The 27137-nt window shown below is 33.8% G+C and overlaps 1 protein-coding gene across 3 annotated transcripts; it reads right to left on the minus strand.

Annotated features, from left to right (window-relative positions):
* Nucleotides 1-8142: 8142 nt before the first annotated feature.
* LOC110443157 lies at nt 8143-26319 on the minus strand. 3 transcript variants are annotated; one of them, XM_021487191.1, is made up of 5 exons: nt 26209-26319; nt 13074-13248; nt 11342-11667; nt 10795-10899; nt 8143-10546 (listed from the first exon to the last, which is right to left on the minus strand). In XM_021487191.1, the coding sequence occupies exons 2-5, from the start codon at nt 13074-13076 to the stop codon at nt 10378-10380; spliced, it is 603 nt and encodes a 200-aa protein (XP_021342866.1). In that variant the 5' UTR covers nt 13077-13248; nt 26209-26319; the 3' UTR covers nt 8143-10377. The 3 variants fall into 3 exon arrangements, with proteins under 3 accessions (XP_021342866.1, XP_021342869.1, XP_021342867.1); XM_021487194.1 differs by lacking the exon at nt 26209-26319 and adding an exon at nt 14598-14649; XM_021487192.1 differs by lacking the exon at nt 26209-26319 and adding an exon at nt 13365-13638.
* Between the last annotated feature and the right edge of the window lie 818 nt (nt 26320-27137).

Genomic DNA, 27137 nt, shown 5'->3' on the forward strand with positions numbered 1-27137 from the left:
CTAGATTCATCGGACAGCAACGCCTCCTGGCGACAGTGTTATTGTAACACAACATTTAAGTATAAAACGTTCATTACCATTTGTGACCGATTATAAGACAAACACATGCACACAATTGATATGATTCGCTTTATGCATATGTCAGCCAAGGCGTATAATTTACCGCAATCTATCATTTTGGAAAGGTGTAATCTTTGTCGTCGGGTACTGTATCATATTGCTAGTTTCTTATCAAAACAAACGGCGCCTACATATAGAATCTTTCAAATTAAATAAAAATGTATGAACAATTCATTTTATTATATTTAATTTTCAAGATACACATGTTTATAAATAAGTGTTAATACATAAAAAATGTATTCCGATGTGTTATTCACATGTAACATAAAAATGAAAAAATCAATGACGGACTGTATTTCTAATAACATTTTTACAGAGGCTAGCATAAGCTTTCTTCTCTAGTACCTAGTGGTAGACTTACAAAAGCGCTAATTATAAACAAACGTTTGCTCCATGGATATGAAATTTGAAATGGATAGCCGTGTAATGTTTCGGTCTATTTCTATTGATGCTGAGTTGGTCTTGATACAGTCACCACAAGCTACTTTGTAGGTCATTAACTTTGTGTCAAGTCCGACACAATTTATCATCCATTAAAATCGTCCAAAGCAAAATTTAATCCTTGATGCAAGAATAAAGAAGGTCACAATTACACTGTTACTTTTGTGTACCCTTATAAAAGTCCTTTTACAACCAATTAGAATATTACCTCCCACAGATCATTATGTCAATGTAACAAGGGGAGTAACTCTAATCATTTTGGCCATCAAAGACATACACAAATTTCCACCATTGGCCATTTCTTTTTTGAGAAATAAGGTCATTCTAGGCAACGCCATAGTGATGCTTGAATATTGCTGGAAGCAGAAATAAACACTTTTATAATAAGAATTCACTCATCTTCATTAAGAAAGTGTAATATTTATATCACAGATATGCATCAGTATTATTACTCTATTACTCTGCAAATACCGTGCATGGTTATATTTAGTTTTTTTGCGTGTGCCACAAATCGCACAAACATTAATTAGACATTTTAAAGAACCATTATTATCAAAAAGTGTGTTTACGAAATGTTATAACTTACATGTGACAAAGTCTGGGTTAATCAATATAACTGGTTCATTTAAATGTCATGAATAGATCTGGTAGGACATGTGACAGACAAACATCCTTTTCTTCCTTCTTTGACAAGGTGCACCAACTATCTTATATAATTATAAACTCTGTTAATTGCATTGTTTCCTTACTTCGACAGGATTTCTCTATTTCTTGAAGTATTTTGAAATATAATGGAGGACATGTTTGGCAGCAACATCGGGTTATTTGTTTCTAACTACTCGCATTAATCGGAACACAAAATCGTCATTGACAATGCACTCACCAATACTATTGTACTTTTTGGCACCAACAAGAGGTCAGGTTTTCATGGAGTGACTGTCAGGACTGAACAAAATGAATCTTATTTCCTTATTATCAGATAACCGCCAGAAGGAGGTAATATCGCTGGCGACACAACCAGGTGACAAAGCGAAAGCTAAAATGTCGTCGGAAATACAATAGCTTAACGATCCCTTTCCCCATTGTACTGTGTTGTTTCAAATATACTGTAGCCTCCCCTCCATTTCCTTTTTCGGTATAACTGTAGCGTAGTTGTGTCAGGACACTTTCGTTGACTAGGAACGTGTAGCTTAGTCGGTTAGAGCGATAGTTTAACGATATAGAGTCATGGGATCGAATCCTGGTCTTGCCCCAATGAATATGGGATTTTATTTCGTCTTTAAGCTTTTTTCATAAAAGTCCCCCAAGGTATGGTTTTCTTTTCAGTATTATTTTTCAAGGCTATAGTCATGCTGGAAAACAGCGGGCACAGTTTGTTCCTAAAGGAATGCCTACCGTCGGCTGAAAAATCTTGCCACCGAACAACTCAACCATTTTAACAATATCGTCCTCAGTATACTAAAGTATGTCGTTTGGGCCTTTATTTTATTTTTCACAAGGGATTATCCAACATAATTTTACAACCATGGATTTATGTTTTGATAAAAGATTTTTCGGAAGATGTTCGAGAAGATCAAAAGATGTTTTTAAGGCATAGCTTCACATATTTCAAAAAAGGAAAGTATTATAATATGGATGTTTTAGTTGAAAATATACCCTTGCTATTTGTAATTTTGTAATTTGTTGTTGTAACGGTTGGTTTGGAAGGAATACATAACGAAACGTCTGCTACTAGCTTTAATAGTTTAATGCCGACTGGTGTGAAGTTATTTATTTGTTTGGGATTAATTGTATATTCTTTGTTGCAGTTAATGGTGCTGAAGCCTGTAAATGATCCAAATCGCAATAAAAGGGTTTCACATGACGTCACATGCCGTAATAAGTAAACAAGAGAAATATATATTTATTATAAAACACTTACATCATGTATAGCTCTCTGTGAATATTTATATAGACAGCATATGTTTAAACATGAATACTTGAAGAAATTGTGATATGCGGCACATAAAGACGATTATATTATCTTCAGTTATGTTTTAAACAATAGTTCCTTTTTCTTGTTGAAATATACATAATTGGCATGATAGGGTGATGTGAGACTCGCATACTGATCTTATAAAATTGGTAATAGATGCAGTATGCCAACAATGTTTAACACTGCTCCATATTTCAACATAATTCTTGTACATTGAAAATAATTTTCATACGGACTAACAATCTCATATGCTTTCTATGATCTATTTGCAACCTAGATCCTTCTCCAAAAACCAATATACATATATGTATATATATCTGCGGTATTCTCTATAAAACCAGCACTGTGTTCTAGATTTGATTTACTGCCAGTTCGTTTAATATAATGCTGGTTTGATTAGTTTATTAGGTGTGAAATGAACATACATACACAGGACAATGTATATCTTAACCATTTGTCAGCAGTCTATTTATAATTGTATATTTAGTGGTGATCCATCATTGTCGTGGAATATGGCCTACATTTGTATCATGGATCCAATAAAACACGTAGACTGATTAACTCATCAGTCAAAACTAGCAGTTTACAATCATTACTAGTATCTGACCAAGGATGTTAATAAGCACAGGTGTTTTTTAATACTAATAGTAAGATTTAATATATAACATGATTTCATTGTAATTTACAATCTTACATATCCAGGCCATTAAAACATATATATTGGTTATTTGAAAAAGTCTATATATTTAATTACTTATCTATTTCTTAGTGTATATTTACTAAACTTCCTTGTCTGCTTCATACACACATGAATAATGATAATAATATACAACATATATAGCGCCCTATATCATTTGTAAAATTTCTCTAAAGCGCTTTACAACTTTTGGATAATAGTATTAGTTATAATTGTGAAACAAAAACAAAGACTTACAATCACTTTGATACATTTGAGCAAGCAGATACTCATCGCAATGTGCACATAAATGAACAAATAAAGGGTGGTATTTACATGAGGTCTTTGCAAAGAACCAAAACGCAGACGTGAAGAGGTGAGTTTTGATGTCCCTCTTGAATTTGGCCAGGGTATTTGACTTTCTAATAGCAGATGGTAAGCTATCCAACAACGTGGCCGAAACCCTCTCAAAGCACCGGTTTCCATAGATCACAGAACGATATTTTGGGACACACAACAATGATTCTGACTCCGACTGCAGTGATAGTGACAGCTGATACAGGGTAACAAGCTCCTGTAGATACTGAGGAGCCTGTTCCATTCAGTGCCTGGTATGTGTACACCAACATTTTGTACTACGACCTGTATCGTTCAGGTAACCAGTGCAATGAATATAGCACAGGTGTGATGTGCTCTTTCATTCGAGTAAGAGTAACCAGCCGTGCTGCAGTGTTCTGGACCCTCTGCAGACGACTAGTTAGTTTGTCAGATATACCACAGAGCAGGGCGTTACCATAATCTAACCGAGAGGTAACAAGTGAATGCACCAAAATATTCAAGCATCTGCAGTTAGAAACTGCCGAATACCGCCGATGTTCCTGATCTGGTAATAACAGGATTTGGCAATAGCATTCACTTGTTTCTCCATGTTCAGTGAACTATCAAAGAATACACCTAGGTTTTTAACAGCTGGGACAGTCTCAATAGTTCTGGTACCGACCTTGAGCTGGAGAGCCATTGTTTGCTGTCACTATAGTTCCGTCATTTCCTGAATAAGCTTTAGCATGTTGGCGTTCATCCAGGTACTGATATCTGTCAGACAAGCTTCCAGATTTTCTGAAATTGTATCCCAACTGTCCTGTGGTTTGATGACCAAGTACATTTGTATGTCATCAGCATAGCAATGAAAGCGAAGGTCCTAACACCGACCCTTGAGGAACCCCGCAATCTAGTACTTTGTCATTTCAGGTGGTAGAACCGACTGTAACACACAGTCGGCGTTCACTCAGATAAGACTATGTCCAGCGTAGTGCGGTATCAGTCACTCCATAAGAGTATTCCAGACTTTTATAATACAGACGCACAAGAGTAAAGAAATATAGTAGCACACCTTACAATCAGGATTTTCTAAATCATATTTTGTTAATAACTAGCTAGTAACGCCCTCGATACATTAAATGAATACTTCTAAGATACCAGACATAACAAGAGGCTTAAACTAATTCTTGAAATATATTTGATTGAAAACACCATCAAATCATCAACATCCGGTCTTGTAGTAGTGGCATGGTTCATTATGTAACACTCAACATTATATTTAATTTGAAATAAACCAGTACTTCTTTTAATTTAAAAATTCTTTAATTAACGGATTTTACGCACCTTCCACCTTTGTTTCAACATTAGTGTGGAAAATTTGGATTTCCAACGTTTTTGCCCCCTAGAATCACCGATAATGCAAAGAAGGACGAATCTCATAGGTGCAGTCACCTGTTAGTGTGTTACGTTCCTCCTTTAGCATATCTACATAACAAATAGCTAGCTTAAATCAATAATATAGCGAAATAGGCGCAAACTGACCCTAAAAATATCCGCGTCATGGTGTTGGTAAACTATGCTTTCAAAATGAATAATTCAGTAATTTATTGAAAACAGAATTTGCTAGAAACCTAAAAGCATACCCCAACCTCCTCAAAAAAAATACAAATAAAAAATGAATAAAAAATAGATACAGTAAGATATCTGAAGTGTTTATGTGTTTGTTCCATCAATTCGGATGCTTTATATGTTTAACGACATCTTCAATAACTGATCATTAAAACACAATTACGCTTTGCCTCAACATTAATAAATGCACTAATACCTCCGGTGGTTACACATAGTCACGTCATTTGCCAATATATTTATAAATCTACCGTAAAATGATTCAACACTGCGAATGAATTGCTTCAATGAATTTCTGTCGACGTCATTGAAGATCATTCATTATTATGAACAAGTTAAATTTTTTGTGTAGGTGTACATGTGTGTGTGGATATTAATCAAGTTTTGGCAATAAACAATTGATTTTCAAATATATATATATATATAAATGATTGACTACACTATAGACGTAGGTGGTTATTTGTCAACCTTAATTACCATAATTTACTATTGAATTATCTTGTTATTGGTTTTCTTTCACTAAGAAACGAAACATTTCCAGAAATATTCCGGAACTATAACTAACTATATTTTCTATTATGTATTCTTATCATTATCTCATATATTTCATTTGGCAGGTTCACATGACCGACATACAGGGTAAGTGTAAATATGTTGACAACAGATGTAACATCCGTATGATACATAACAGAATCTCTGAATATGATTATATATTCCCTGTTTAGGTGTGGCATCTTAATATCAATCACAAACTGATAATTATATATTGTATTTTTTATTTTAACATTTTAAGACATGTAATCACTAAATGCTGAATAAAAATGCAAAATAAAAGTACAAGTTAAATTATATATTAAGCAGGTTTTCAAAAGCAGTTTAATATTATTTTCAAATAAAAACACAATTTGTTTTATACATTTATGGTTCATGTAACCAGATCTTGATATAAGTACATGTAAAATATTGCTGTGTAAAGTTATGTTTAACTTCATATCGTAGAATGGTCTACACAAAATACTTATTTAAGTATACATTATATGTTGTAGCCTTAATTTGTAAACTGATAAATCATTACATTATAAAGGGACATTTTCCCTTTTTTACGTTAATCTACATTGTACATATATTGTGGAACACTTTAGACATAGAGTTTGGATTCTTGTGACCTTACGTCACACTTTTGTGTCTAAAATGGACGAGATAGGACAGTGAAACGGTTGATTTGTTTAGTTTTCTGCATCTAGGAAACACATTTTTTTCAATTTTACTGATATGTTATAGTTCTTTTTCTAACAATTCTAGCAAACCTCTTTTTAGTTAGTATACGCATCTGAACAAGTCTAAGAGAAACACCAAAATATTGACAGCGTAAAATGAATAAATCTTTGTTTTTTAAATTCTGATGAAAGCAATAAAGCAATGTTTCTAAAGCTGTAATTAATGATAAGACATAGATTGATGGCCAATACGACTCTTAGCCTGCCCTATATAGAGCTATTCACTGCTCGTTCATCATCTAGACATTACGTCAATGTTTCAGACAATGGGCTTTTTATTCTTATAATTACCTAGTCATTACAACTAATAGCTAAACAACTAATACCATAGACAATATAAAACGTAATGATCAATTACGTTTCATCATAGAAAGTATTTGATAATGTAGTGCTTAAGAGGACTTATTTCAGATTCATAAGCAAAAAGTGAAATTTAATATTGATAAGCCCTTTGAAGCAGCATAAATAAAACCGTTATTTGTTTATAGCTGATTTTGTCGTACTTGTGCCTATTTAATGTATATATATATATACTTTATCTCTTATATAGGGTATTCTACCAGAGAGGCATCGATATACACTGGAGGAAGTTTATGACTACACTGTATCACAATGACCTAAATCTTAACGCAATTTAAGATCTGTTAATGTGTCTTCGATCGTTGATCGATCGTTGATGACCTACACAGTGTACAATCTCTCTTAGATCCTTCTAGAGTTATGCTTACATTTCCGAAACACTATGCCTCACCCTCGGTTAACCTCTGAAGTTATGTAGGGATGAATGCTATTTTTCATATTTGTTTTGATGTCTTTATGATTATACCCTCGCAACGAAGTATAATTGAATCACTCTGTCTGTCTGTCTGTCTGTCTGTCTGTCTGTCTCTGTCTGTCTGTCTGTCTGTCTGTCTGTCGTCCGCAGTAACTTGTCCGCAAAACTGCTCTTTAATTAATTGGTGGATTTCATTGAAACTTTGCATGAATGATCAGTATCGTATGCAGCTGTGCACCAGTATTTTAATTTGGGATTTCGACCCTTTTTGATGGAGTTATGCCCCTTTTTGCGAAATACTTGTCCGTGCAACTCCTCCTTTATTAACAGGTGGATTTTATTGAAACCTTGCATCAATGATCGGTAACTTATGTTGTTGTGCACTGTCATTTTAGTTTGGGATTTCGACCCTTTTTGATGGCGTTTTCCCCTTTATGCGAAATACTTGTTTTTTTTTTTTGTTTTTTTTTTATTTTATTTTTTTAATAAAATAGTGATTACCATTACTGGTGGGAGACTATATTGATTTGCATGAGTAAGCCTTTAGCGTTCAGTTCTGGTTTATATAGGAGCGGGGGTATTAGTTAGCCTTTGGCGTACAGTTCTAGTTTTAGTGTTTAATGTAGACTTTGAGTAAGGATCTCTGCAAAGTGTTTTTCATAATTTATTTTATACCTTACCTTAATTCGTATAAACAAACCTATCCTGCATTTTTTTGATAATAGCGGAAAGTGTTTTTTGATATCTTATACATTTCTCCAAGCTTCGTTGTATTATAAATTGAAATTCGATAAATTTTAGCATTATTTTAGAACATTAATCATAAACTGCCAGACTGGTGCACATTTTATATACGCCCTTTAAAGTTTTGATGTAGCAAGCAACGTGTTGTTGAAAAAATAAACACGGAGAAAATGTAATTAAAAATTGTTTATTGACAGTGGTCACGACATCTCGACAAATTATGATTAAGATTTGGGTTGAGTCGTCGATTTCATATGCAATACGTGATATGAATACAATAAAAACTGAATTGTTTTGTATCAACCAGACGACTACATACATAATGAAAGTATACTTGCAAACGCAACAATACGGGACGCATTGACAAAAGAAAGTGAACAGAAACAACATGACTTTAAGTAAACAAAATAGACTAAAGACATATATGAATCTTAAGAGACAATATATTTTAACTTTTTGGCATTATTATAATCATTAAAAGACCAACAAATAGTGAAGGTTCAATGGTAGCAAAATTCTAGGGGGATTTATAGATAAATATATAAAATGGAAACCAGATATAAAGGATAGCAGGAACATTGAAATGTTCAGCTGATTTTTTTCAAACACTTAGAATATTAGATGTAATTTTAGCCGAAAGCCGAACATACTCATTAAACCCTACCAGATCGAATCACAACATCTGCACATATGTGACATTGACAAGTGACAATCATAATCAATACAACACATTGCCGATGACATGTTACATGATGCTCAAACATGAGCCAAGCTACGATGATGGTCACAACTATGTTGCGAGTGACAAAAATATGTATTGTAACAATATCGTGAAACATTCGGAGCTCGTTTTTGTTTCAGATCGTAAATTAAATCAGTGAACAAAAACCTATTTATTAGGTATTTAACTAAAAATGTAAAAGTTAAAATTTACTCCCTTCTTAAACTGATTGCAGCGTGGACATTTTCGGGTTTGCAATGATGTTTACATCTGTTTACTCTGCATATCTATATTTTCTATTAATTATACATAATTATTCGTGTGTAGATATTTTCGTGCTAATTTACTCACCGCAAAAGAATCCGCTTTTACGTTATATTACTTTTAAAGGATCGAACACTGCTTTGTAGTAAGACATTATCAGTTAACATCTATGCGAATATCATACATATATATATTTATAGCTTACATTGAACTCTTAACATAGTATGTGTACAAAGCATAAACATATATAGTTTTACGTAATAAATGGTAATATACATGGTATAATATTCGCGGGAGACATCGATATACATAAAACGTACATGTAATATGCATATCTTATCGGCGAGTGACATATATGCAGAGTGTAACAATAAGCAGTACTAAATTATAGTGATGTAATTTTTACCATACACGCTGCATACATATATGATTTCACAGCATAATAATAATACATTTTATAAAACAAATACGAAAAATTGGCATAGCACATATAATTTAATATTTTATCATAGAATAGTTGGTTGTAATAAAATATTACACAACATACAAGTTGGGACAAGTTTCATACAAACTTGGCTTAAACTAATGGAATTCGCAATTGCCTTATATTATAAGCGTCCTTACAACATCATATTAAGTATCCCGTACTTAAGTAATACAGAACCAGACAAACTTCCGTGTGAGTTGCAACGTAATAAATATTTGAACTACTATCACGCATTTTTACTTACAATGGATCCATTTAAAAATATTTAAAATAGGCAATATTATTCATTCTTCAAGAAGTATTCTTTACGATAGCCATCCTTTTAATGCATTAGTAGTTTTCCTCTGTGACACAAACAGAGATCTGTTGATATAAATCTCTCAGAATATGTCCGTAAGCATAGCCTGCTCCTTAATAAAAATCATTGCCTCGCGTTCAAATGTCACCGATAAATTCCCAGTACAACTACTGTCCCATCTGCAGATACCTAATTTGCACATTGTCAACAATTATGTATCAAATACATATTTTATCATATCACAATTTGATTTAAAGCATATAAAAGCAATACGCGTATGAGTATCTCACCACCGGCTAGTCCTGTTACACACGGTAGCCTATACTTCTACCAATAGGTGTGGGCTCACGTACCCTTGGAATAGTCATTTGACCACTAAGCTGCGTGCGTTGAATCTAATAAGCGTATATCTGCCCCGAAGGGCCTTTTTTTACGTCAATGGTTATCAAGTACGCAAAACTTCGACGTCAGTAAATCTGCATCCAGTCACGCATCACTGACGTCAGTGGTTAAGAATCGAAACACGCAATCCTTCCGACATCGGTAAATTTGTATTCAAGTACGCCATAACCCTTGACACCATTAAATATCAGCCCAAGCACGCTATACCCATGACGTCACTAATTGTTCATCAAAACGACAGTGCATTTTGCACTTAAGATGAGGATGTACTCCTTCCCACGTTGACACACTCACAGTGGGAGGGTACTTCGACCGGCAGGAACGTGACGGGCGGGTAATGGGGGAGGTTATCGTCCCATACTAACATCCAATGGTGACGATACATTTGTAAACACTGTCCTACTCCGCAGCTCACATTTGACCTACAAACCAACGGTTTACCATTAATCAAATAATAAGTCTACTTGTTTCCGCTTTTATGTTAATCTCTCTTTAAATTTAGTAGCCGAGTAAAAAGATTGAAATACAGTGTCGAAGGCCAAAATATAGAATTAGTTATAAGCCTTGCTTATATTACGATATTATTCAAACTAATTTTGCATATATTTCTAGTATATTTTTTCCCTGTTAAGATCCAAAACAGCATATATTAAACTGATATGATACTTACGCACACCGTCCAGTTGGCACAAACTGAAACGCATTTTTAAAGTGGACGACATTCAGCTGGAAACTGGAGCTTACGGTCGTATTGAATACCTCGTACGCATAATCTCTGGAAATAGATATGGCATGTCAAGGTTTACATTTCCACGTAATTTTGATATAATTAGTGATTCCGATCAATTAATTACATCATTGTGGTTCTGTGTAACTTGAAAAATAAAACAGTACTTATGTTTACAACACTGTGTTGCAAAACTCGATACCAAACATTTCATTTTCAGACTCTGTAAAATTTTTGGAATTGTTATTTCTTTCTTTCATATTATATTACATAGTTTTGTTAGACTATAATATAGTTATACATGATTCATGGCTCTGTTTTATCCGATTTGTACAGTATATTCTTCCTTTTCATACATGAGTATTACAATATTACATTATGTTCTTCCTTTACCAAAATATCCGAGAATAACATAATTGCGTTATATTATTACTTTACAAACACTTATATATATTCATTACATTATATTCTGACCTAACTTATAACTTACGTAAAACAGCAAGAGTTCTTGGAGTTAGGAACAGGACCGGGACGAGGCCTTATTCCATCTACGTAGGAGTTTAAACCATGACCTCTTACACCTTCCGGTTTTATGACCGGAAGTTGACGCAGGTCACGAGGGTTCATGAACAATCCCCGGTACATACTGAGTACACTGTCTCTAAAGCTTTTTCTAAACTGCCATTTAGACCAATTGCGACAGTGACACCCTAGCAGGTACCATCTTTGATGTTTTCCGTCCGCATGGATTAGGAACACAGTGAGGAGAAGCAGAAATTTGAGCAAACACTTAACACTTTTGTATGACACCAACATCTGGAACGAGAAGAAACAATAACTTATTGTGGATTGAAATCGCCACAAAGTCAACACACAGATACAATATCTAAACGAAAGTCTATTTGAAAGGTAGCACTGTAAACGAATGACGTAGCGTACAAAGTGACGATCCTCGTACAAAGGTAAAGTCGCCAATCTGTACTTGGAAGGATTTACAGTTTCTGCACCAGATGTAGAACCAATTAAGATGTTTAACATCAAATCAAGAAAGTAACAAGGCAGCAAAATGTTCCAACGTCATATGTTTTATATTAATATGATAATCTGATCAAGTGGCCTGTTAACTTTAACAATATGTCAGCATTCGGCTCAAATTGTGTAACTGCATTGTCGGCATCTTTTAATAGTTTATATTTTTGACTTTGAATATGATATCGTCAGCTCTAATGATTGTGAATTTCAAGCAATGTTAACTATTTATCATCCGTCCTTTCAACAGCAGCAACCTTCAGACGCCTGTGGTTATAAATATTAAAAGATGTAATTTGTTCTTGAATGTCTTGTTATACTTTGACAAAACTCTACCAATATATTTGACTGTGAAGTGAAAGCATCGGGAAATTATCTGCCTTTGTGGAAAAGCTCTGGTATACATTCAGTTACTGACATAGAAGACGATACAAAATATAATAAAATATTTTATTCGGTGTAAATGCAGGAAGGATATATAACTATCTTTTTCTCTATCATAAATTATCGTGTAGTATAGTATTATACATATGCTAATGTGAAACATGAATTTAAAGCCTCGTTTGCAATAAATCCTAAAATGAACTTAATAAACATATATGTATACATTTAGGAATATATATATATATCAATTACAGCAATAAAGAAAACGGTAATGAACATTCAAAATACATACATTACAAATAACAATTACAAAACGGTAATGAACTCTTATAATGTTATTACATTATTTATTGTTGGATTATATAGTATATTTAATATCGATTTCAAGAACAACCCCGAACGCATTACAATACTTTTATAGTTTTCTTCTCACAACCCACATTTCACGCTTACATGACGGTATATTTCCCGGAAACATAGCAAAGCAACACATGTATGTGTATTTCACCAAGTAGCTCGTTCAGCTGCTAACGACATTTCAGTTTTGTACCATGAACGACGAATCAATGGAATAATTAACAATATCACCGAGCCAAGGTACTAACAGGTATTTTGGCAAACAACGCTCAATACATCAATGCCGGTTGCCATTTCGGCTGTAACAATATAAAGAAATGTTCACTCGATTATTGATAATGAAGAAACATACTAGAACATTCTAAACGCCTAGAAAGAGAAATGTTGAAAGAAACAAAGTAAGCATTACTATTTCAATTAGAATTGAACAATGAAATGAAATATGTACTTACCATGAAACAAAAGTTCCGTGTTGGTTATAATGGATTTAAAATGGATTTCCTATAAATCTGACGTTCAGTCACAATACACAGGCACACTCAGGAAATTAAGCTTAATACGTTATGTCCGTCCATGCTGTGGGCTGCTAGTATACATATATGCCACATCCGGTCTCGAGAGATTCATCTGCAATATACAAGGTATTTGAAAAAATAAAATTTCCAAGAAAAGACTCGTGGAAAAGATTAAACAGAACTGATATAATCTTAATAATGTTAGAAGCAAATACTAGCTGTACGTACACAAATGTTGTTAGAAGACACCATTCTAGCAATGTGGAGAGTCTATGTCCAATGTGACCACAGTTACTGGCTGTTTACCGCACACTGTTCCTGTAGCGGTTCCGTCTCCATATAAACGTTCATAGTATTCTAATTAGTTATAGGTGAAGCCGGTACGACTACCTGTAGAGAACACCTGTTCAAAAAGGTAAGCAGTTACGTCCTGAGTTGTCATATGTCGTCTGCGGCACAGCTACTTATAATCTTCTGCTTAAATGGTACAATTGTTACTCGTTTTAAACACCAGTGAAGTTTCGCTATTAATTGCAGTTAAATAGGGAATTGTAAGTGAATTATCTGTAACAAATCAGATGCTATAAGAAGGCCGATCTGTTTTGGTGTTGTATCGAGCGTCTGTCCTGTCAGGCGAATACAATCAAACCGTCCCGCCTTGATTGATCGGTCGATTCGTAATCGGCCTCATCAAAACGTATTAATAAATTAAAGAATGATGCAACTGGATTAAAATTCATGATTGCATATTTGCAATAGAATATATGTAAAGTTTGCACAGAGCCTGAACAGAACAGCCATTCATTAGTCGGTGGACCTGCCATGTTTGTGATAAAATGTTTCATTAACAAATGTAGCAATTTATAAACATATATGATTTTTATTGTTACTAACCGGACATCAATCTTCCTCAAACACCTACCTGTTGATATGAATGTTATCATTAAAGTTAATGTATTAGTTATTGTAGTAGTAAGGGGAGACGACCTTACCAAATATATAGATATATGTCAAATAAACTGCTCAGCTTTTTTTAATATTCATGGCATGGAATGAATATAAAATCATGTTACAAATATCAATCAAAAATAAACATATACTGAAATTTACGCAAAGTGGAACATTGGAATATACAAATCCTTATCGTTAACCCGACAGGGGAATACACTCAATAGTCATGGTCGAAAAAAACATGAACATTAAAAAAAAAAAAAAAAAAAAAAGGTAGTTCTAAAGACAACATTTGAGGCGATAACAGATGTATGGTAAGCGTTTTGCCCACCATTTCTTGGTCCCGTAACAATATAAACGGGATAAAATCTGGATGATTGATATAAATAACAGGTATGAAACACATTTTTAAATTAATGAAAACAAAAGCAAAATCTGATTTTGTGCACAACTGATTCAGATATTAAAGTAACAGATTATTTTTCATTTAAGAGATAGTTTCTTACAAACCTGAGCGAACTACTTTATTTCCTGACCAGATCCATTAGAAAAGCAAATCCATAACGAGGTCTGAATAGGAGAGATGACCTACAGCACAAATTAGTAAGCGGATGTTTAATAACATACAGGATGTGTTTTGCCAACTATTGCAAAATAGATAGCATTGTGAGTCACCACTCGTGGCTCTGGCGCAGGTTACTGTCAGAGCTCGATAGGTCATTTCGTCGGCCCTAGGTTACGATGGACACTCCAGGTGTTATACTGGGAAGCATTTATTTGTCAGCTTGACTCCAAAAAATGGTCCTATTTTCTCAGATTTAATCGGTAGCTAAACGTTCCTTGAATAAATGTCTTCATAGTTTTTTGTAAGAGGACTATTTATACACAAATCTATTTAAGATAAAGCTGTTGTTATGTTGATTCGATTAAGTTACCTCACGATAAACGTAGAACCTGACATATGCCGCTCATTTAGACAGGAGTAATTAGTTATCTGTGATGACTACTGCATGTGACAACACACCTGTAATAAGTGTCTTAATTTACGACTGTCCAGAGTAACATACTAAGTACATACTCATATGCAAATATGCAATTTCATTGCATCAAGAAATAACGGGACATAGCAAACCAAAGTTAAACAAAGTATGAAGATGTGAATTTTATCAGTGTTGTCTTTGTATAATACGGCAATATTGATGACAAAACTATATTTTTTTCAATTCTAGAAGCAGTACAAGGCTATAAATAAACTTCCATGTAATAATTGCAACATCAAAAACATACACTCTCAGTAATGCAGAATGATGCACGTTACAAAATTAACTTATCATTCTTGAATAAGAAGCAAATTTTGACACGATTTTAAGATCACAAAGTCATTTACATAGTCTTGCTTTTGATTTACAGAATAAATGATTAATTAAATATCATGGAAAGTAAATTTGGGATATAAGGCTTGATTGACATTCGAAATTGGAACGCAAGATGAAATATTAATACAATGCCAATAGATCTATCATTAAATAAAATTATATCATATCTGCTGAAACAATAATATTTTGTCCTTTGATAATTAAATTCGATATGGAAAGGCACATGAAGAATTTAAATACGTAATGATAGACACACTGACAACTTAACGGAGGGTTGTAGCAGGTTACATTCATATCAACTTACATAATATGGGTATATTAGAGATTTATATGCATTTCATGACTTTTTAAACGTTTTTCATCACACTTCAATGACTTAAATACATTAAACAATAGTAAGTGTGAAAATATAACAGTAGAAAATAAATGCACATTGACATGATTTATCCGAAAAGAAAGTAGCACAGACGGCTTATGCAGTCGTATGCAAGAAAATGATATTGTATGCATAACATTAGTTTCAGGTTTATTCCATATGTAATGATGTTGGGTAGTGAAGTCCTTTTTCCTGATAAATACATAACCGATGTTTAATTTGAGTTCAGTGTAAGGTCATCGACGGTAGGATCCTTCATCCGCCTGCTATTATCTATGGATAAACATTATTCTCTTTGACGGTCGATGCCAATTTTCTTGTAAATTTCTTTTCTCCGCTATTTGTGCGGGTAATATTATTAAAAGAAACAAGAACGATGCGTGCCGAAGAAGAAGAAGAAGAAGAAANAGAGAAGAAGGACAGAAGAAGGACAGAAGAATGTTCTTGCCAACTTCATTATTTTTATTAAGCTTGCAGTTTTTCAGCCAGCTATCTCTATATACTATTGTTAAATATTTCCTGACAGCGGTTATGTAATAAATCTATTTAATAAATAAATAGATGAATAATAGAAATAACAATTTGACAGGATTGTTCACTTTTCGTTTTGTTCATAAGCCATGCGATTAGCTAATATACAATTACAGTAGGAATCACATGGGCAAAGCTTATCTAACAGGGCCGAATACGAAGGAAACCTATGTGTTAATGATCACACACAGTTACACCTAAATCGGGAGAACTACATTTTTCTAAATCATAACCAAGAATTTATCAAACCAAATCGTTCAAGTTAAGAATTGGCTACATTGTGAAATGTGTCGCTATGTCAACTTCCAGGACACAGTAAATTACTGAAATTACTTCATCACAACATATACCAGAACAAATGTACCCCAGTTTCAATAAACAAGGGACAAAAGAAACCACGGCGCCAACACTTCAGGGCGTAATAAACAAGGGACAAAAGAAACCACGGCGCTAACACTTCAGGGCGAAATAAACAACAGCATCAATAAACAAGGCACAAAAGAGACCACAGCGCTAATACTTCAGGGCGAAATAAACAACAGCATCAATATCCAAGATTGAAATATGCCATACCTTTTACGTCTAAGAATATAATGAACGAAAGTAAACGAAAAAACAATTTGGGAAAAGGGACAGTTAGAAAGAAATTCTGACGTTCTTGGCTAAACAAAAGGATTATTACATGCCTAATTAACATAACCCTTGTAATAGTGACTGCATGTATCACATCTTCCGCCCCGCCTGACACAGCCCACACAAACCTGATTATAATAAATCCAGTCAATTAAACAAATAGTTTATAAAGAAAGGTTTGTAAAAAGTTAAATATATATGCATATAATAAACATAGGCCAATTAACATTCTTTTTTTGCATTATTGCCTGCGTTTTGTAATGTTTTAATATATAGATGTAAATATATAACCTAACGCCCGGATATCCGCCCCCTTAACAATAAACATGGAAGTACACCTTTCCTGCATTAGCTAGATAAAAAAAGTATATGCTGTTCATTCATTTTATTTTTGTGTCGTGCAGTGTGTAGATATACAGGTTCTCATGTTCTCATCAAGAGTTGCCGCTAGAAGAACAAATTAAGGGAAAACGCCAACTTGTGTGTGTAGTAGAACCATTAAATGAAGACTACCAAACATGCTAAAGTAAGTGAAATATCACAGGCAAAACACCAAACGCGTGCATGTAACACCATTTGAGACCATTGTATAGTAGAAGTATTCAGGTGAGACTACCTGTATACATGTTATAACAACACCATTTGAGACCATTGGACTGTGTTAGTAGATAGTAGAACTATTCAGGTGAGACTACCTGTATATCTGTTATAACAACACCATTTGAGACCATTGAACTGTGTTAGTAGATAGTAGAACTATTTAGTGGCACCCCAACACATTCATTTACTACTCACGTTATTCATTACTAATAACAACACCATCCACAGTAGGTAAAGCATAATTCACAAGGCAACCATGTATTCCTGCCCTCCAAAGAAATAATAAAGCGTAAGTGTTCTTTGACATGACATGCAAATCGAAGCATGAAAGAATGTAAGAGAGGTCATCTAGATATACGAGTATATAGACACCATGAATGCAGTACAATATACATGTAACAATATTCAGTTAAACCATTTATTCATGCAGAATGAACCATTAAGCGGGTCGCTATCAAGTATAGAAGAAGAAATATAACCGTTCTAGCGAGACCTACCCTCCACGTCATCCTAATTCAAAATTCAAATGAGAACTTAGATCTGAACTTAGACTCCAGATTGGACCTTCATTGTGAAATATTCAAGGGTGCTCAAACTCAGTCAATCGTTCTGTTTCTGATAGTTGATATATCATTGATCAAAGTTTTGTCTCTTGACAAAGCGGCAGATTACCTTAAAAAAAGCAATTTAGTTATTGATCCACTGCTATTGAATTCATATATATATTGTTACAGTATAACATTGTTACAGTATAACATTGTTACAGTATAAGATTGTTACAGTAAACATTGTTACAGTATAACATTGTTACAGTATAACATTGTTACAAGTATAACATTGTTACAGTATAACATTGCTTAAATCATTGGAATTTAAGTAGAACTTCCCATAAAAACACCTTCATAATTTTCATTATAAATAGATCTGCTATTTCTAGGAAGAACTATATATGCATGGTATGTATAATGTCATCAGAAATGTATCCATACTGAATTAAACATTGTAAATAAATAATTAAAATTAAATATAATTTTAATTTTATTATGCTAAATTTAAAATAAAACCACAAGTTATGATTTGATATGTGCCATATTGCAAATATTTATGAAAGTTTAATTGTATGTTTCCAAATGCCCTTTAAAATGATGTGTGAGTCAGTACGTGTCACGGCGGGATTTAGATAAGCAATCATCTGATGTCAAATGATCCAGTTTATGTCGACAGTGAACTCTAATTAACGGAATTAACTATAAATAGCTACAGTTCCTATTTGTAGGGATGTTTGATGTTATGGAGAAGATTATGTCAGATGTTAAAACCTACAGATAGTTTTCCCTTAAAACAATGTATTTCTAAATGAGAATCGTACATTGGTTGAAGATGACTAATACTAGACCAGAAAGACGTGATACAAGTTCAAACTGTTGAACTTTCCTCATGGCAACTAGGAAAAGGATACAAAGGACTTAATATATAGAAATGATAAGACTACTGAGGTCTGAATACATTGCACGCAAACCACACAAGCTGCACATACCACGCCCACTATGCCAATTTAGGTCAAATTCTAGTAATGTCATGTTCTCAAACAGTCAAAACGTTACTATTCATATTGCATAAGGATATGGAATATTTCCCAATGAACTCAATATAACAACCATATTTTTACAAATCGAGGAAACATTCAAACGATTTTGTTCAGTAACAAGTCAATCATGACTCATGTCTTAAACTAATATCATTTAAAGGTTCATTTACATAACAAACCATCTTCATGCTATAACTCTAGGGTTTCTCATGTCATTTAGTCCCAACGTCTTTTCATCTTTTTCTATGTTATTGATATATGGAACTGTAAAGATAACATTGTAAAATGGCACATTAAACTGTTAAATCACATTAGATAGGAAAGAATTAAAAGCCCAGGAAAGAAATAAGCAATTCTGATTCATGTTGCTGTGCTTGTGAACATAGAACATTTGTAATAAGCAATACAAAAGAGTCTCAATGCGATTTCGATAAAACCTTAGAGGGGCTATGCTTTGGAACCACACTTGATCAGGAAGTTCAGTTGGTAAAGGCGATCGTTTTTTGATCAGATGTCCATATTTAGAATCCCGGTTCGGGTTACGTTTGATGTTTTCCTCTCCGAACACCTTTGATGATTTGTATTCATTTATTTCACTTTCATCTTTTTCATAAAAGGTCTGCAAGGTATGAGTTTCTTTCAAAAATGATTAATTGAAGGTATAGTCATATCAGAAAATCGTTTCCAAATTAAAGTTTAGCCAGGTGTTCTGGGTTAATTCAACCCGTAAACAAAAAGTAGAAATCGACAGCTGGTGTTCTCAAAGGTTGGCATGTTATGTATTATGCATTCTATACTCATTATAATATAGAATATTGCGATGTATTATTTTTATTAATATCGTAATTGTACAGCGTGTGAAATATATTAATTTGACATCTGATTAGATTCTTTTATGCTACGCATACATTTTGCTTAATAAAAAACAGTCATTAACAACAGATAGACCATTGTTCAAGACTTGTTTGTTCATATTCACCATGACGTGACATTTTGGATCTTCACATATATCTCATTAATAACCTATGTACACTTGTATTATAAAACATACTAACAACCACTCATGATATATGAGAATATCTGATATGCCCAACGACAGATAAATCACTGTCAATACTACATAAAATATAACACAAAACTATCTAAGAAAAATAGAGTTATCTTTGCGGTAAAACTAAAAAATACAGTAAAAGGCGACCGTTGATCTTCATCGACAACTGTTAATCTCTCCTGACCATATTGCTGATGAAATTTAACTGTATTAATCAACTAAGTGCCTAACACCACTAGCAATCATGAATTCCGACCAAAATATTTGAAAAGCAAGCCCTACAAAACTTCAGAGTGGTTATTTATAAACTCTCTTTTTCGCCGGGAACAAGTCACTTCAGATGCGTTAAGGATCCCGGGTCCTCTGCCAAAGACTGTTACTACGTATGGCTGCACACTGTTGTTATTCCGGCATGACTATAGCTTTGATAAATCCTTTCTAAACAGTAAAACATAACTTGCGGGTCTTTTATGGAAAAACAATAAAGATGAAATAAACAAAATTGTTTTTATGAGTGTTTTATATGACCAATATCATATTCACAGGCAGCACATCATGATAATATGTTGATGTTATTGATAATGATATTGCATCAAATCTAACATCTAACATCGAACACAAACGCTTAATTAATCATACCCTGAACGAACACTCAGATCTGACGAAAAAGCAACTGAAATCTCAACCAGGACTTACTGATTGAGTCCAGTATTATCCGAAACTAACATCGAACTGATAACAATATCGAAATGAATGCGACAAGAGTTTAAAATATTTGTTTGGGTCGTCAATCAGTTTTCACATTTCTTTTCATGTGACATTTCATTTTTTCCTATCAGTAGTCCCTAGTTACAAATAGTAGTATTTAGTGGCACCCCAACACATTCATTTACTACTCACGTTATTCATTACTAATAACAACACCACCAAATGGCCATCAGTACTAACAATATCTTCTAGAGGAGAAACTCGATGATTAGTTTACTTCGTTTAAAAGTAAGCATGCGTCAGTTGGAAAGTCCTATTTTTAAGATGAATACTTATAATTTACTTAGATTTTTGCCTGAAATGAAACTGATATTTTATTACAAAAACAAGAGAAGCATTGCACATATATGATTAGTCATACCTGTACCCCATTATATAACGATAGTGCAAGCAACCATTTTATTGCTGTCATATATATGTACGGTTGTTATAACGGCTTACCAGTATATCAGTATACACTGTCTGTCAACCACGTATTAAGAAATGACATACTGACCCAGACAGACCGTACACGTTGATATTAAATGCCGAACAATCTAATCACATAAATCTGTCGATCTTTGTATTTGCTTGTTGAGATATTCATGTTTTTGTTCTATTTATGTCGTACATACTTTCAACGTGAGTTTTGGCGGCTGTAGAGAGATCCGAACAACGACACAAGCATGATGTTGTCATATATGACAGTTGTGCCCCTGGCTATTGTTTTGTGTTAAACATTTCAAAAGTGGATGAGACGAAATGTTTCAACTGAGGTTGCCTGGAATCATTTGTCAGACGACCCTCACGCTCTGATAAGTCCCATAAGATTATATTCTCATAAAGGCGCTAATTCGTTGAGATAATTTCTTCTAATTTGGCACAAGGCACATTAATAAACGTCCACCATTTCTTGTTTATGGTTATGAGGACAAGCCATAATTAATCAACCTGCTTCAAAACTACCTTCTCTCACCGAGAGTCTGCTGTACTGACCATCCGAAAATTGAATGTGTTCATGGGATCAGTAAGCAATTTCACTATAATAACGTCAGTTTTTGAACTTATCTTTAACAATTATTTTGGTTTTGCGATGCTAAAAAGTTAAAAAATAAAATAAAATAAAAAAAAAACAGATGGGCTTCGGTTCTTCATACAAACATGGAATTGTATTTATTGTAATATGAAAAATCAGACTAATATGCTATTATGTTGCTTAAGCTTTTTCTTAGCGCTTACTGGCCCTTTCATTTCGTTTCTCCTTTGTTTTAGGATTACGTGGCTGTGCGTTGGCGATGTTGTATTTTTCCTTTTCGATACTACATTGTCTATAAAGCATGACCTCCTGAACTCTCAACACGTTTATGTATGACAATATTAATAATAATAATAATTCGAGGTTCTTATCTACAAATTTATCACAACCTAGTTCGTAGGTCGTCTCAAAGCGGTTCACAAATTAGTATCCGTGGTTATAGGGCCTTTGCAACAAGTCAATATCTTTCCAAACTATCTGGGGTGCTGTCATTTCGTCGCTCACAGCTAGCATTCAACAATTCTAGCACTGCCCAACCAATTACTCATTTACAGCTGAGTAGACTGGAACAAGCGGAGAAAAGAATCCTGCTCAAGGATACAACACAGTGCCGTGACGTGACTCGAACCCGCAACCCTTCTGTCACGAGCCCGGCTTCCTACCACTAGACTACCGTGCATCCAAAGTATGAATAATTGTTGTTGTGCTTGTGGTTCAAACAACATTGTGGAAGCATTGCTAATATCATCTTCAATTCTATGTTATTTCGTTACCTATTTCGCCCTCGTGAAACGTGATTCATCTCGGCCAAACAAATAATCGTGTTTTCTAACAACAAGGGCTATACATGTATACTGCATCAGCAGACACGGAGTTGTTATTATGTATATTATACCAAAAATTTAGACATTTATCATCATTGGTCTAATATTTCAATATTGATTTCCATCTTATGCTAGTTGACTTTTATTGAATGGAAACATGACGTATGCTGTCAGAATGATGATAACCACATGCACTTTTCTAAAGACAGCATTTTGTCAGCATTGCAATCGTAGAAAGTTATGCAACATATCAGGTTTAATTAGCCTCCTTAAACTGTGGCTAAGACTTTATTTAAAAGCCAAGCAGGTTATTATAGCGTCAATACAAATGGAAAAAACCCGGAATGCAAATAATATACCAAAACCCAGGGAAACACAAAAGTCAAAAGATAGACATCAAGCAGCTTACGCTATCGATTGACCACACTTTCAGGTTCAACGAAAGGGTACAGCACATCTAAATGTTATGTAGAACTGTAATTTATCTAGCGTTATTACAGATGCATGTCTACACTATTGTGTTTAAAAACAAAGACCTGTTGTAACAGGAATAGTATTTCCCAAATAACTATCGCATGAACAATACAGTTTTTTGTGTATGTAAATGTGTTGCGGTCGAGTTTTTGTCCGTTCATGGCATTTGTATTTATCTTAAAACATGTCTGACAAGGAAACATACCACCATATGTTTAAATAAGAAGAATTGATGGTATTGTTTAAATAACCTAAATGCTAAATATCTTATGTGGGTTCATGTAATTTTGGTTGTTAAAATACAATGTAACAATCAAGCAGAAACGCATTTGATAGAAACTAGTGTCTTTATGTCAATGAATTGGACAGGAAACAAAGACGCCAATGTTCAGCCCACGTGTTTTATGCCTCGATTATGTGTCATTTCTCCTGTTATACAGTTAAACTATAATACTTGTTAAAAAATGTATAATGACGCATAAATATGAATTGGACAAGGTCAGAAGAAAAAGTGAATGTTGACATCACCTTGTGAGCGTGGGAGTATAAACGAACGTAAACATAATTCAATAACGGCGGCTTGAATCACTCTTTTTTTTACCAGCCGTGTCGGTCTCATACGAATTTACAAACAAAAAACACAAAAAACCCAATACAATTGATTTATTAAACAAACTTTTGTCTTCAATTTCAAAACTGGATGCAAGCTCCTTAGGATTGATTTAATAGCTATACATTCATAAGGTCACAAACTTCGCTATAAAATGCCGATCGGCGAATGAAACGTTGGGCGATAATGTGTGTACAAATGATTTTTGTGACCCCGTATGCGAATTCAACCAAAATGAGACAAAAGCAAGTCGGCCATAGTATAGGCAAAGTTTGATCTAAAAGGAATATCTACAGTCTGTTTGACAATCTTGCCATCGAACTCGTCAACGATATTGTCAATAAGATCCTAAATAGTTCTTACATTTTCATCCTCCTTATATTTCGTTTGGCCTTTGGTATTTTTCACAAAATATGCTCCAAAATAGTTTACAACCATACATACATAATGTATATATTACATTGGTCTTTCAACGAAAAGGAAGTTGTCATAATATGAAACCGAAGGCGGTCCTTCAGTTAAATGTAAAATATTGTAAATGAAAAAGGTGAAAGTCAAAAGCGCTAATCGATGAAACGTTTTTGGGAAGTGGATGCTCAAATTTAATCGAAATATCTCCCACTTCACTTCTGGAGTATATAGTGTAAAATCCTTATTGTAACCCTTATGGTATTGAAAGGTTTGGATAATGGTTTTGCTGAGCATCTACAAGAGCTAACGTTACAACGTTGTTCATAAGGATTCTTGTACAGTTTCGAAATCCAATACCAACGAGGGAGGTCCGTATTTTTATCCTTAAAAGACATCCGATAAAATGTAATACAAAAGCGTTATAAGCTAGTGTGTTGTCTTTTAAAAACTGGAAGATATATAAGTTGGATTTCGATTGGTAATCAATGCAAGTCTACTGCTTTCTTACCATGCAGGAAATAATTTTTTTTTTGCAGACGAGGGTTTAATTATTAGCTGATTTGCCTGCAGACACACTATATACGTATCATGCAGATAGTTGAGTGTGGTTTGGACATCATGGTCAAGTATACAGACAAGTGTTTGGTATTCAAGCAGCTATTTTCGAAAAAATGAACCTGTTTTATTCTTCAAATTCCGAAATTGAGAACATTCACCATGGTCTCTTTTTGTCCATTACCGGTTGTAGTCTTCCATAGAACCCATCAGATTCTTGAAATTAGTATTTCGATTGATAATAGAAGTTTCTCGATACTACGAACCTCTCGTTATAATATGTGTGGTATTGCATTGTGGACCATAGTTGTATGGAATGTAACACGAGCATGCTTAATGAGGCTTTATTTTCTGTGTGTGTGGTTTGTTCATGGAAATAAAGAATGTTTTTCGAGAATGAATGCTTTTGAATTGGATATTAAGCTCCCGTGTCATACTATCCAGACGCGTGAGTCTGCAAGCTGTTTTACATCTTACCTTGTCAAGGGATGTCTCGTTTGTGTGTATGAGACAGACTGAGTGAAGACAATGTGTCAGAAGTTTGGACTTAGCAAACTGTAATCAACAACAACAAAAGTCTGGCCCTTAAACGCGCATACAGTGTCATTTTCGTTGGTTAGACTGATTACGTAAACTAATTATATTGCTTTTATGAAATCATAAGACTTTTCTGCACTTACTTTTATTGTCATGGCAACTAAATAGCGTGTAGCAAGTAATGGTTATACATGTAATCATGCATAATCGAAAGGCTAATATGTGATATATATATAGGTAACAAGAGTATAATTTAAATATTATCAACATGCAGTTAATACGTATACATTGATATATTAATCAAGATTATATTGTGTTATATTATATTATTTACACAAGATCAGTGTTGCTATTACAGAATAAACATCAATTAAGGGTTATGCTTTTTATATAAGTAGACTTATTCGTCAGGTATATAGCTATTTTGATAAAGCAAAACAAGGCGTCTGATTAAATTATAACACCATTGATAATGACTAAAATCGAGACAAAGTTATACCATCTCTTTAATCTTATAGCGTAGCGTCTAATAGTGATATTATTACAACCTTGGTTTCAAAAACAATATAGAGCGCAAAGAAAAATGATGTGAAACGCAAGGATTATTGTACTGAGCTAATAGTGTTTTGGTCATGTCAATTAAAAAAGAAAGTATCAGCCAAAAACAGGATGTATATTTAATGGGTTTTTTCCCTGGCCACACATGCTGACCGGCACAAAGATTATCCACTACATGTGTTTAATTCCCTTATATAGCTGAATATTATCTTACCTGTGTCTGTTCCATTTGGCTCAGAACAAGTCCTACATTTTAGACATCTGAAGCTTTACTGTATATAAATGTCTTCCCCGATGAACGACATAACGTCCAGGAATTGTGCTGTTCTGGAGGATATATAAAGTAAGTGTTTATTTGGGGATGTGTACGTGTAGGTCCTAGTGTGTTGTCTCGCCGGAACATGACACCGTTCCAGACTCATCCCCTAGGGCAGCTCTCTGACAGCCCATCGGGAAGTCAAGCGGAACCAAATGAAGGATTATTCATCTAAATACATCTCCTTGTCAAAATTATACATAAATTGAATTTATTAGAAATATTTTGAGTTATGTTTCATTTGTCAGTTGTTAAAACTATATATATATAATTATATACAACTTTATATATATAAATATCTTTACCGAGAGTCATCTGTTTTTCGGTTGTAACAGTGCAGTGTTACTTACGAATCATGTAGCGAATGCTAAATCTACGTTTAGATTTATTAGAATAAAACATAACTCTCATAAACTAGATACATGACTGAAAACACATAATGTATCTACAGAATGAATAATAATTCATTGTTAGTTTTCGACGCTGAAGAAATGGCAAACAAGCTTGAATCAGAGGAATGCAAGACTACCATGTTACATGTAGCAATGTAATTATACAGATGTGACAGTTTTCATAAGCTAAGACACCTAATTAGCAAAAGACATAAGCAAATTTTGGACATGACAACATGGATATGTTCTCGAAATTGGAGGAATGGTAGAACACATAAGTAAAAGAACATAATAACAAAAAGAACTACTTTACCTGCCTAATTAGACACACAAAACCAAATAGGTATAATTCTATTTTTTTGCAAACAAAGGTTAAAGCCCCATAAAACGTATTGAATATCTTGTATAATAGTCGATAGTTCGCAAAAAAAACCG

Source organism: Mizuhopecten yessoensis, unplaced genomic scaffold (genome assembly GCF_002113885.1).
Source record: "Mizuhopecten yessoensis strain PY_sf001 unplaced genomic scaffold, ASM211388v2 scaffold716329, whole genome shotgun sequence".
NCBI classification, from domain to species: domain Eukaryota; kingdom Metazoa; phylum Mollusca; class Bivalvia; order Pectinida; family Pectinidae; genus Mizuhopecten; species Mizuhopecten yessoensis.

What these genes read in the sequence shown, in the direction of transcription:
- LOC110443157 (XM_021487191.1), bottom strand. An exon ending in AAGAACTCTTGCTGTTTTAC is followed by an intron (nt 10,900 to 11,341) that starts GTAAGTTATAAG and finishes ATCTATTTCCAG; the next exon opens with AGATTATGCGTACGAGGTAT. An exon ending in GTGCCAACTGGACGGTGTGC is followed by an intron (nt 10,547 to 10,794) that starts GTAAGTATCATA and finishes GTTGGTTTGTAG; the next exon opens with GTCAAATGTGAGCTGCGGAG.